General features: G+C 36.3%; 1 protein-coding gene across 18 annotated transcripts in view; it reads left to right on the top strand.

Moving 5' to 3' along the window:
- LOC105148557 (intraflagellar transport protein 81 homolog) overlaps nt 1-13,305 on the top strand; it is a 588,627-nt gene that overhangs the window by 310,331 nt on the left and 264,991 nt on the right. Inside the window, exon 13 of one of the 18 annotated variants that reach the window (XM_087406975.1) lies at nt 4-1,027. The exons of the other annotated variants lie outside the window; for them this stretch is intronic. Coding sequence (XP_087263101.1) covers nt 4-34 — 31 coding nt within the window. The 3' untranslated portion in view covers nt 35-1,027. Of the gene's footprint in view, nt 1-3; nt 1,028-13,305 lie in introns of those variants that run through there. 18 annotated transcript variants of the gene reach the window in all.

Genomic DNA, 13,305 nt, shown 5'->3' with positions numbered 1-13,305 from the left:
CAGGTTATGGGCCCAGACCGCTCGACGGAGATAATTGTGTACGTACATAACCGATCTATTGCAAAGCCTACGTAAGTTTGAGTGAAACCGAAATACGACAAAGCAGAAATGAGCTCGTTAGAATCGAAGCTCTCAATCATATCAACTATGACACATGGAAACTTCAAATGCAGACACTGTTGGTCAAAAATGACGCGTAGGATTATGTGAACGGTGAAATTGCAAGACCGATGCCCAGAGCGAACAATGCATCTGAGATCGCGGCATGGACGACCGCCGACAATAAAGTTAAATCAGACATCATTCTGAGTATCAGTCCGTCCTAATTGAAACAAATTAAAGAATACGTCACTTCCAGAGAAGTATGGCTTAAACTCGAAGGAATTTATCAATCCAAGGGGTCAGCACGAAAGGTCACATTGCTCAAGCAGCTCATGAAAGAATGGATGACGGAGGCGATCTGAAGGACCATCTAGGTAAATTTTTCGATGTCGTAGACAAGTAGAGGAAATGGAGGTAAGAATCGACCTATTATCCATTATGTTATTGTATAATCTACCCGAAAGATGTGAGAATTTTAGATATGCCATTAAGTCGAGAGGTTCGCTTCCAATCCTAGATGTTTTGAGAGTGAAAATCACTGAAAAGCATGAAGCACGATTGAATGAGATACGAAACTCGAGCCAAGCCATGTATTCGGCGAGAAACCGTCCAGGAAAACGTAACTTTAGGAAGCCTAAAGAGGAAACATCTAAGCCTAAAGCCGAGCGGAGATACGAACAATGAACCATTCAGATTTAAATGCCATAAATACCATAAGATAAGGTCACAAGGCAATCAACTGCGAAGACAAGAAGAAAGTCGCGGCGAAGAACGCCGAAGATTTAAGTGTTCAAGACTTGAGTCTCCACGTCTACGAAACGTTGCTGACTTCCGTCGACAGACCGTCATACTGGTGTCTAGACAGCGGAGCTACTTCGCATTTGTGCAACGATCCCACTTCATTTTCGAAATTGGCAGAAGGAAAGATTGGACAAGTGAACATGGCAAACAACAGTTCTATTGCAATCAAAACTAAAGGAACGGCGAAGATTTTCCACTGTTCAAATGATAAGGCCATGAATATTTTACTTAATAATCGCTACATGTTCCAGAACTTCGTACAAATTTGATGTCAGTCTCAAAGATCACCGACAAAGGATTCGAAGTACATTTTAAGAGGAACCAAACTGATATACTGAACAAGAACGGCGAAATGAAGATAGTCGCAAATCGGCATAAGAACCTTTATTACATTGAGGAATGTTGTCAGCCACTCGAAAACAGAGAAGTTGCTAACACAATGAATACATCACACGCATCGGAGCTATCGTTGCGGACGTGGCACAGGAGAACAGACCATTTGAATATTCGAGATCTAATTGCCGCGTGCAACAATCATGTATTGGAAGATGTCAGTATCGAGAAGTCAAACGAAGAGCTATACTGTGAAGTCTGTTTGAAAGGGAAGATGACCAGATTGCCTTTCCCTTCTAATCCTCGAAAAAGGTTGGATACTCTAGAAATTATTCACACTGAATATGTGGTCCGATGCGCCAGGAATCTTTAGACAAATATAGTTATTTTGTTATCTTCATTGATGAAGCCACTTGTTGACGGTCTGCTTTATTCAATCGAAGAACGAAGTCTTTAATGTATTCCAGGAAGTCAAGGCGAAATTCGAAAATCTCAAAGGGAAGAAGATTAAATTTTTACAGAGCGACAACGGAGAAGAATATATAAATCGGAAATTTGATGATTTTCTCATGAACTCCGGAATATCGAGACGATTAGCAGTGCCATATCATCCGGAACAGAACGGGCTAACCGAACGAAAGAATTGTACTCTACTCGATACCATTCATTACCTTCTGATTGAAGCTGTCTTATCACCTCGATTTTGGGTCGAAGCAATAAATACAGCCAATTACCGTTGTCCCACTGCATCACTAGACGGAAAGACGCTATATGAGGCATGGCATGGAAGACCTAATCTGACTTATTTAAGGGAATTCGGCTGTAAAACGTTTTACCTGAACATGTCAGTTGGAAAGAGTAAACTGGACGCTCGCTTCAAGGAAGGCGTACTCGTAGGATATTCAAAGTCCTCTAAAGCATATAGAGTGTGGATACTTGCAAACAAAAGAGTTGAAATTAGTCGGGATGCTAAATTCTTAGAAGAGCACGATACAACTCCAAAGAAACTCAAAGTGCGTGACTTAAAAGACGAAATTGGTCTTGAGTCGCATGCTGTGAGATCGAAGTTCAAAGCTCGTTGCCTTCTGGAGACAAGGATGCAAGCAACGAAGAAAATGGATGTAAACAACGCCTCTGGGCAGGAGCAGGAAGTCGTGAAACATAGACCTGATAGACCGCGGATCTTGAGAATTGGAGAAAGAGGCCTTCCTTAAAATCTGGAGATCGGCATATTAAAAAAGGCTCTCTACGGATTCAAACAGGCCGGGAAAACTTGGAATACAAAGCTCAACGCCGTACTCCGAGAGCTTGGAGCTCGATCTTTCAACTCCGATCTGTGTGTGTACAGAATCAAACGGAATGGAGCCGACGCATTCTTGGTTACATATTTCGATGATATTCTCATTGCGTCTGACTGGAATAGCTTAATCAACGAAATTAAACAAAAGCTCAGTCAAGACTTTGACTTGAAGAATATTTCGGTGAACTGTGTCACTGCCTGGGATTAGAGTTTCAATGAAGTGAGAACGGTATTCATATAAGTCAGGAAGGATATATAAGGATCATATAAATCAATGAACTACTGAAGAAATTTAGCATGTCCGATTTGGCATGTCCCGTCGCTACTCCTCTTGATCCTGACACTAAACTAAACAACCCGGAAGGAGAACGCGACGTAGAAATTCATAAACTGCCTTACAGAAAATTGATGGACGCTCTCAACTACTTATCCGTCGCCACTCGACCCGACATCAGTTTTGCTTGCAGTCATCTAGAATAATTCAACAATTGTTACGACAGAACACACTGGATCGCAGCGAAACGCGTACTAAGGTATCTCAAGGTACATCAGACGTCGGTCTATTCTACATATCTACCAACGCACCACTTTCTGGTTTTGTGGACGCCGACTGGAGAGGAAATCTCGTTGACCGGAGATCACATACCGTAACTTGTTTCATTTGGAATGGAGGACCTATTACCTGGGACTCAAGGAAGCAACGAAGTATTGCATTATCGTCTAATGAATCCGAGTATATGGGACTCTCGGATGCTTAGAAGGAAGCCATATATCTTCGGGAATTCTTCAAGGAACTCGGAATGAACATGCTCGATAACATCCCGATATTCAACGACAATCAAGGCGCTATTAAGTTGGCTGGGAATCCCGCAAACCATGCTCGAAGCAAATACATTGATATCAGGTATCATTTCGTGCGCGAATCTTTACTAAGTAATCTAATTTCAGTTCATTATCTCCCTACTGATCGAATGCTGGCCGATATCCTCACGAAAGGACTCACTGCAGAATTAAACACCTGCGTTTGATGGAGATGTTGGGACTGAAGGCTCGTCATATCGGCCCGAGAGGGAGTGTTGAGACAAACGTTCCAACAGACAGTGAGTGGCGCGCACACTCCAACATGCACAGTCAGCAGTCGCTTCGCTTGCGATGATTTTATGAACGCTTGATATATGTGCGCAATTAGTTCCCCCCGCGCTCACGCGCGTCAAGTCAAGTCTAATATACATGTGATTCATTTATACGAGACGCCGCTTGTTTTATGTAGTACTGTGAAATATACAGTTGTATATACTGCTAAGCCGCTCATGTTTGTTAATTTCCTCGATCCACTAATCTTAACACTCTTGCTATTTTATCGAACACTAATTTGTATGGAGTATGTTTCGTAGCTTCATGAACGCTAGTGTTGTAATTAAACATAGCTAAGCCGATCTACCTGTCCCATTGTTTCTGCGTATTGTTTCAAGTATTCTCCTAATGCGTGATGTGATCATTCTAAGGATTTATTTGACTGAGGATGAAATGCAATTATACAGAATTTACGGATTCTGAATATTTGTGCTTCTTCATTAATTCATTGATAAAATTTTTCCCTTGATCGGTTAATATAGCTGTAGGCGCTCCTAATACGCAAATAAATCTGACAAAGGCTTCTGCTATTGTTTCTGATCTCGTAAAAGATATTCCCATGCAAAATAGTTAACTGTCTTGCAGGATTAAAATATATTCGTTACCTCTTCTGGTTTTAGGTAAAGATCCTACGATATCCATAGCTACTTTGTCAAAAGACGATCCTGATGTATCGGTGATTATCATAGGTTGTTTGGTTTTTACTCGAACTAGTTTTTTTAACTGACATTGTAAACATTGTTGTATGTATTGTTGAACATCGGACTTTAAATTTTCCCAATGATATTTATGTTTTATTCTGTTATATATCTTTGTGACACCTCGATGTTCTCCTATAGATAAACAATGCATTTCTCCGATTATCGTAGGTCAAAAATCTTTAGGGGTATTTAACTAGCCATTACATATAATTAATTTGGTTGTTGAATCCACAAAAACTAATTGCAATGCGATTTTATATTGCGGTTTTGATATTGCTCCATGGCACATTGTTAACATAATCGGTTTTAGCAATGCTAACAGTTTCTAAATTTAAATTTTCAGTGACAATCCGTAAATCTTTTATTACGGAAATCTGGATAAGGATCATCGTCGGTCCCTCACGTTGCTCTAATAGGCAAGACTAAATGGTAGTGTTTTTTGTATTTTATGATTTTGGCTTTATCTAGAGCGAGATCTCCTAAGCGAGGGATCTCGTTTCTTTCAAATAGTTTTTGTGAACCTGAGTCCAACGATCTTCCATTAGTGTCGACAAAATATGCAACATTATCCTTTCGCAAAAATAATAGCTCGCGAGAATCGAGAATATTGTTTTTGATTATTTGGTCGTTAACAATAATAGGCTCTGTTTTTCATTTTAATTTCTGAATTTTATGTCTTTCCTCAAATTCTTCTTTTTCTTGATTTTCCTCTTCATTGTCGCTTTCTGCATCGCCTTCTCCGTTCAATAAGTCATTTCTGTCTTTTATTCTTTCCGTTTCATTCTCTTGTTGTGAAATCTCTGGATAGCTTATCCTACTGGGCATCCCTATTTTATGTTGTTTGGCTTTGAGTTTATATCTATTATTTCGAGGAGTATTGCGCGTTGTAGCCTTTTCTATAACTTGTAACTCTTGTGACTCTTCTGTCTCCTTTTGTGTAAGAGATGTTGAATTCGTACCCTCTTCAGGTGAGATGATCATTTGGTAATAAGTCTTCAAGTAGTTCGTCATCAATCAAATATAATTTAAAATCCTCGTCCTCTTCGTCCTTCTCATTTGATTCTTCTAGGATTTTAGAAATCGTTTCTACATCTTTGGATCATTAAGGTTCAAAGGCTTGTGATGATTAATTATATTATAGTTCGCATTTTCAAGGTCTACCGGATTTCATGATAATGCATTAGCATTTACATTAGTTTTACCTGCTTTGTACCACATCGTAATCGTATTCAGTTAATTTTAATCTCCATCGTAGTTTCGCATGTTTGCGTTCTGCATTTTTAAACCAGAGAAGAGATTTGTGGTCCGTAACTAAAGTAAATTTCCGTTCATATAGATAAGGTCTAAAATGCTTGACACAATACACTATGACTAAAGCTTCTTTCTCATAAGTGTCGTATTTTATTTCGTTTAGAGTTTGCGAAGTATATGTTATCAGTCGATCTTTATTTATCTCTCCTTGTGATATAATGCTTCCAATCGTTATTCCGGAAGCATTAGTAGTTAATATAAAAGGTTTGGAAAAGTCGGGATATTGTAGACAGGTTTTTCGCACAATTTCTTTTTTAATACTTGGAAGAAGTCTTCTTGATCTATTGTCCATTCAAATTTAGTGTCATTTTTTAACAAATTGGTGAGGGATTTGGTTAATTTTGAAAAATTTGGTATAAATCTTCGGTAATATCCGGTTAATCTAAGAAACTGTTGGATATTTTTTGGCTTTTTGGGCCTTGGAAATTGCCTTATAGCCTTTAATTTCTTCGGATCGGGTTTAACTCCATCCTTACTGATTACATGCCTCAAATAAGTGATTTCGGTTTTCAAGAATTCGCATTTGTCAGGCTGTAATTTTAAATCAGCTTTGCGTAACCGTTCTATCAACAAATTATACTTCCTTTCGTGTTTTTCCAATGAAGCAGCTTAGATGATGTCATCCATATACACAAAGCCTTGTAATTCTGATAATACTAAATCCATTAATCGTTGAAAGATAGCGAGTGCATTCTTTAATCCGAAAGGCATTCGGTCAAATTCATAATAATCGAAAGGAGTTGTAAATGCAATTTTATGATTGTCAGCAGGATTCATCTTTATTTGATGAAATCCGGATGCTAAATTGCATACTGAGAAATATTGCGCTCCGCTTAATTGATCCAAAATGTCGATAATGTAAGGTAACGGATATGCATCTCCGATAGTTTTTTCATTTAAGACTCGGAAATCTAATACCATTCTCCATCGTTTGTTTCCCTTTGTGTTTTCTTTTTTTGGGAACTATCCATATAGGCGTATTATACGGTGACCGAGAAGGTTTTATGATGCCTCCTTCTAACAGTTCTTCTATCTATCTATTTCTTCTTTATGAATTTGCAGGAATCTGTATTGTCGCGTATTTATAAGTCGATCATCTGTTGTAGATATTTGGTGTTGTAATATATTCGTTGCTGACAACTTCTCTCCAGGAATGTGAAATCTGTTCTGGCTGTCAGTTATAAGTTTCGTCACACTTGTTTTTTCCTAGAAATTCAAATGCTTTAAACTCAAGTTCTGTAATTTCTGTGAGTTTATCCTTTCCGATCTTTTTTGACTACAATTAAACATTCGCGTGGAATATTTTTCGTTCGTTTCAACGTTCCTATTCAGTTCTTTCCTTATATATTTAAATAAAGGGGGGTTTTGACTTGCGTTTGTGTATGAATTTGTCTATCATTTCTTGAGATTGATTTTGTATAGACGTTAGGATTTTTGAAGATGATTTATTTCCCTTCGAATTACGAACATTTATATAAGGATTACATAATTGCATTCTTTCTAGAAGTTCATCGATAGTAATATGAGAGGAATCATTTTGATGATTATCATTTTTTCCAACCCTTGGTAATTTAATTTTTTTTAGAGTGGAAGTCTTTTCATTTTGCTTCCTTTGACAGAATTGAGTCACATTGCATAGTGAAATTTAGTTATTTACCTTCTTACAATCGACAGGAATAGAATTTAACAGGGAAGTAACTGGAAACTTTCCTCTGCAATTCCAGAATTATTTAATTCTTCAAGATGGGTTTGGTAACTTCCCTTTCCAAAATTTTCTGGATTATTTAAATTTTTAGGAGAGGTTTGGTAACTTCCCTCTCCAAAATTTTCTGGATTGTTTAAATTTTTAAGAAAGGTTTGATAACTTCCCTCTCCAAAATTTTCTGAATTATTTAAATTTTTAGGAGAGATTTGGTAACTTGCCTTTCCAAAATTTTTTGAATCATTTAAATTTCCAGGAGAGGTTTGCTAACTTCCCTCTCCAAAATTTTCTGGATTATTTAATTTCTTAGGAGAGGTTTGGTAACTTCCCTCTCCAAGGATTTTGGATTCTATGATTTCGGTTTTAGAGGAGATATAGAAATATTCCCCTCAATGAATATTTAGAATAGAATTTTTTCTTGATTTTTTAATTCCTCTCATTAATTTATTCTCATTAAATATCGCAAAATTTTCATTTACTTTTCTGTTACTCTTGTCTCCTGTCATAACGATTACCTCCTCCCCGTTCGTAATTCCGTCATTATTTGAACTGGCATCGTTGCTAAAATCTTCGAAATGGATTTGGATATCCCTTGGATGGGTAAGACAATTTTGTGAATTTGCAATTTCGTTTTGATTATCACGCATTTCAATGCTTGAGCTATCGTTGTCAAATAATTCATTCAGGGGGGAGGGGGGGTTTGAGGTACAAGATTGGTACTTGTACCTGAACTTCTTCGCCTAACGTGTTTATGACGTTTAAATATGTTTTTCCAGAAACATTTTCTACTATTGTATCTTCTAGGTAAATTCCATATGCTATTTTTAATTTCGATACATATCCTATTTTTATCTCCGGATTTCCTATTCTCACATAAAATAAAGATTCTGATTATGGTACCGCGATGATGGTTTCTGGTGAAAAGAAAGGTATATTAACTCCTGATATATCTAAATATTCCTTCGCGTAGTCAATTTTCGAGGAAGTCTGTTTAAAGAAATCATTACCTAATATTCCGGATTGTAAGATTGGAAAATTACCTGATACGATATGAAAAGTAATCTTTTCTCCAAAGAGGAGTAAAATTATTTCTCCCAGCGTATAAACGGGATATTTGTTTATGCCATTTGTTTAATTTTAGAATATTATTATAATTAACAATACTGTCCTCAGGTACAAAATTTTCCTTAATTATGTTTAGCCCGGAACGGATATCTAACATAAAAGCTACGGATAGTGTTGACTCGCAAAAGTTTACCTGAACGGCACGCGACTATGCTTGTCAAGGGTCATAGTTACGGGATTTCTAAAGCGTTTTTGCCTACTGGCCCTTTTTCGATATCGACAGACTGTGTGAGACTCGCTCGGACTCCTGTGCCACATCCGACTTCGAGGGGTCGCCGGAGTTTCCCTGTTCATTTATCTTCCTTCGGTTATTGCTTGCAATTCGTAATTCACAAGTTTCGAGGAGATGCCCTTGCCCTTTACCGGCAGAATAGTCTGAGGATGCAGCGTTTTACCTTATCTTAGACCGACAATTTTTAGCATTATGCCCAAAATTGTTACAGATTTGACAGGCAATTTTTATTTTATTAACTGCGTTATGTTGCTTATTCTGTTTTTGCAGCAGTTATTAGCTGAATGACCTGACTTATCACACTATTGATAGATTACAGAAAATTTATTCTGACTTGTTATTATTAGTTAGACAATTTTTGGCGTTATGCCCTGATCTAGAATATATTTGACAAATAATATTATTTCCCTATAAAATGTTAACTGATTGTCGTGCTTGAGAGTCGTGAAGTCGACATTTGTCAGCGCTATGTTCGCATCTCTTGCAGATTTGACATTAAAATCTCTGTTCCAAAATTAGTTAATTTTCTACAGTTTGAAGCTAAATGTCTTTCTTTATAACAAATCTGGCAGGTTTCTCGTAATTTATTCGTATTTAGCGCTTTATTCGATGTATTTTCTATCGCAAATCTGTCATCAAATGGAGTTCTCTTTCTATTCGTAACGCATCGGCGACCGTTTTTTGAACGCCTAAATTCCTTGTTATTCTTTGTTCAATTTCTGGTTTTAATTCTCTAATAAAACTTACACATGTCTTTTTCTAAAGATAGTTTAATACTTTGATCGGAAAAGACATTTCCCGAAATTTTATGGGCTTCCATTATTTGTTTTCTTAAAATCTTTATCCTCCGATTCGCGTATGTAAAATCTTTATCCTCCGATTCGCGTATGTGATTACGTCCTCCTCATTCTGTTGATAAATATGATCTAACTCGTCTTGCAGTTGGTACATATTTTTTGAAGCGCCATAAACTAGTTTTAAATATTTGGTTAATTATGCCACACTGTTAAAGTCCTCATCTTGTATAGTGCGACGCGCTTCGCCTACAATTCTTGTCCTTATGATTTTTTTAAAATTGCGATTCAGCTTCATCCGATGACATGGATTTTGCTTCCTCACATCCTTCGATAAAGTAGTTTAGGGATATTTTTGCCGTCGAAAAAAGGGTACGGCTTCGACAGTGTATTTTAAGCAAATAAATTTTGATGGGATCATGATTTCGTCAGGTCTCCTCGATTTAAGGATAGCCACAACTGTTTTACGTTTAGACGTTTCAGACGTGATACCATCGAATTCGCGCGCGGGTTGAGTGATTATGTCTTCTGAGTCGGCGGAAACTGTCAAACACAAGAGTTTTAGAATTATCTGAAATCTCTTATTCATTCAAAGAAAATTCCGCCGTTTCAGATTTAGATTCGGAGGATTTGAGGGGAGTAGAGGTGTGTAATATGTTTTGTGTACTCGACTTTAACTTATTCAGATTTTCTATAGCAGTTTTTTTATACAGGCTTTCTACTTGAGATTTATCGCCAGAATTTCTCGTATTCATTCCCATCTTCTAAGATCGCACTTCTATCCCGGACGAGCAAACAAAAATTCATTTGGTCTGTTACGTCCAAACCTTTAGAAATTCGGTGAAAGAGATAATGAGGGAGAATGAAGAGGATGTGGAAGGACGGCTAGACTCAATCTCAGGTATACACGCAGAGACGAACACCTGTGAGTCGCATGCACTTTTTCGGTCCCAGAATATGGGTCAACATTCCGAAGGGACGCTATGATATCTGTTTCGAGGAACAGTGCGAACGTCGGTCCTACTTTTTGGGTCAAGGAACTTAATCCTTCTGACTTGTGACTGGACCTCGTGCGATCTCAGTTGTTTAGGGGGAAAAAAATACGAGAGATGGTTCAAATTAATAAAATCCGGCAATCTTCATTTACAATAATGACTTACATTTATTAATAAAAAAAATTAAAGTTATTAGAATATATGTACATATAGTTATATATATATATAATAAAACTTATCATTATTCGTGACGTTATAATGGATTTGGTTATGATAAAAAATTGACATTTAATTATGAAAGTATGAGAGTGTGTGTGTGTGTGTGTGTGTGTGTGTGTGTGTGTTCTGTACGAGATTTTTTATAGTATGTGTGACTGGACGAAATGGGAGACCGACTTATTATTTAGTTGGTGAGTCCATGAGATCTCGGGTAGATAGATCAGTGGGAGTACGAGGAGGCCCGGTATCCACGGAAGAGCGCCAAAAGGGCAGTCACAGTGGCCAGTGACGGGGTGATCCCAGTGTTAAGTATTGCCCCAATATGCACTTGCGCGAACTGACGTGATTATCGCGGGTTCTCGCAGCCTGATTTCCGCACTGACTGCTCCCAACTGCTGATCCCAACAATGATTTGGTGCACTCTAGTACAGATACGCGAACTTACGTGGTTTTTCACTGTGAAACCTAACTTGTAGTAACGTGAACCGGGTGAGTTTGACTTTTGTACTGACGCTCTGCGCTTTCGCGGGACCTCTATTTATACCCTAAAAAAAGGGCGTTGTGTCCTTTGTCTAAGATGCAATAGTTAGTTGCAATGTCACGCGAGATTTACGATTCTTAGCATCATTATCTATCGTTGTTAATCTAAAGTGCATCGTTAGAGGAGTTTCGAGAAGAAAAGAAGTGATTTACGTTTTTCTTTAAAGGAGCAAGATTGCTCCAGTTGGATGACGAATTCTGTTATCCTCGCGGAAAATATGGCTAGATAAACAGACGATTACCGTGCACAAGTAGTTTTACGTGCTGGGCAACCATTGTCAGTCGCGAGATCTTAGATAACGTTGGGATAACGCTTAGATAATTGTGGGGTAACTATCGTATTGAGGAGAATAATAACTTTAAATGGGATAAAGTGGATATATTAGATGTAGAGCCTTCATATAATAAAAAATTGATATCTGAAATGGTCCATATTAAAAAACAGAAACATGGAATAAATAGACAAAATGACACGGAGTCTTTGTATTCTAACATTATACATTCTCTTTCTCCTTCCTAATATCTTCTCTCCTTTTTTCTCCCCTATTTTGCCGTTTTTCGTTCTCGATAACGTTTTTCTGCTTAACATTTCGTTATTTGACATCGTGCAAGTCAGATGCTTGTTTACCTTTGCAAATTTGCTTATAATAACTTATAAAATAAAAAGATTATTATATTGTACCACGAAACTATGAATGAACTACAGTCTACATTTTTTTCTCGTTGTGTATTATTGGACTCTTAACATATTTATTAAGGTACATTATTATATTACTAATTTTTATGTAATTAATATTAATTCTTTTTGTTCACGATTACTTTTCCAGAATTTTCTTATGACTTTGTTAATTCTTGATAAAAATGACTCGCAACATATTACACAGAAAGAAAAATTTTATATTAAAGAATTGTAAGAATATTGTAAGACCATGTACAGATTTTTAATTTAGAACGATGTTTATATTATTGTAAGATTACATTGAAAATGACTCGATTGGAGTTGAAACGTTTGTTTATTTTAATTGTTTTGTATTAATTTTGCTTATTTAAATTAAAATTCTTTTATATGTTATTGGCTCTTTGCCCTTCTTGTATACTACCTTTTGTTATAAGTACAGAGCCTTTTTAATACTTTTAATATCCAGAAAAATTGTGTTACTTACAAATTGCCAAAGATGAAATGGTGTAAAATTTTAGTAGATAGATTTGTATAAATGTAATTTTGTGATCAATTATGTATCAAAGTTTTTTGATACATACACGCTCTCTATCTACTAAAATTTTACATCATTTTATCTCTAGCAATTTGTGAGTGACAATCTTTTCGTATTTGAGCTTTTCGTAATATATCTATAATATATTGCTGAAGAGGATTCCAAAATGAGTTGAAATGAAAGTAAAGAAGAAAGTAAAGAATCATTTATCAGAGAATTCATAATTTGATTATTTTTTTAAGATGTTACGTCTGATTATCTGCGTTTGACTCTCAGTTTTGATTTATGTTAATTGTATGTATATTCTGATATTGAAAAAATAAAAGCATATATTACTAATATCTGTACATTTGACCATAAAAAACATAACTCTTTTTATTAAACGCAGAAAAAAAAGGTAAAGGAGGCCTTGGACGTAGAGAAAAATATTATTACGTATACTGCTAGATACTGCCAGTACCAAAAATCTAATATACATAATAAATTATGGATTGTTATTACTAACAGTGTACTAATGTATTAGCCATTAGCCATTAGTCAATAGTCATTTACTAAAATACTTTGAATACGATATACTTATATACATTTCATAAACGTATAGCATCCTATGAAAATTATGCATATGACTATTGATCGTGTAATGTGTGTTATATATATGTATAGCACATATATATATGTAACATATATATTATATAGGATGTTCAAAAAGACCCCGGATTTATGAGTCGAACATACATGTGAATAAAGAATATATCACGGAGTTAAGTCATCATTTCACATTAAAATTATGCACCTCGTCCTG

Source organism: Acromyrmex echinatior, chromosome 6 (assembly GCF_024713525.1).
Source record: "Acromyrmex echinatior isolate Ae372 chromosome 6, ASM2471352v2, whole genome shotgun sequence".
NCBI classification, from domain to species: Eukaryota; Metazoa; Arthropoda; class Insecta; order Hymenoptera; family Formicidae; genus Acromyrmex; species Acromyrmex echinatior.
Note: the sequence above shows the minus strand (reverse complement) of the source record. Positions and strands in the feature narration are given on the sequence as shown.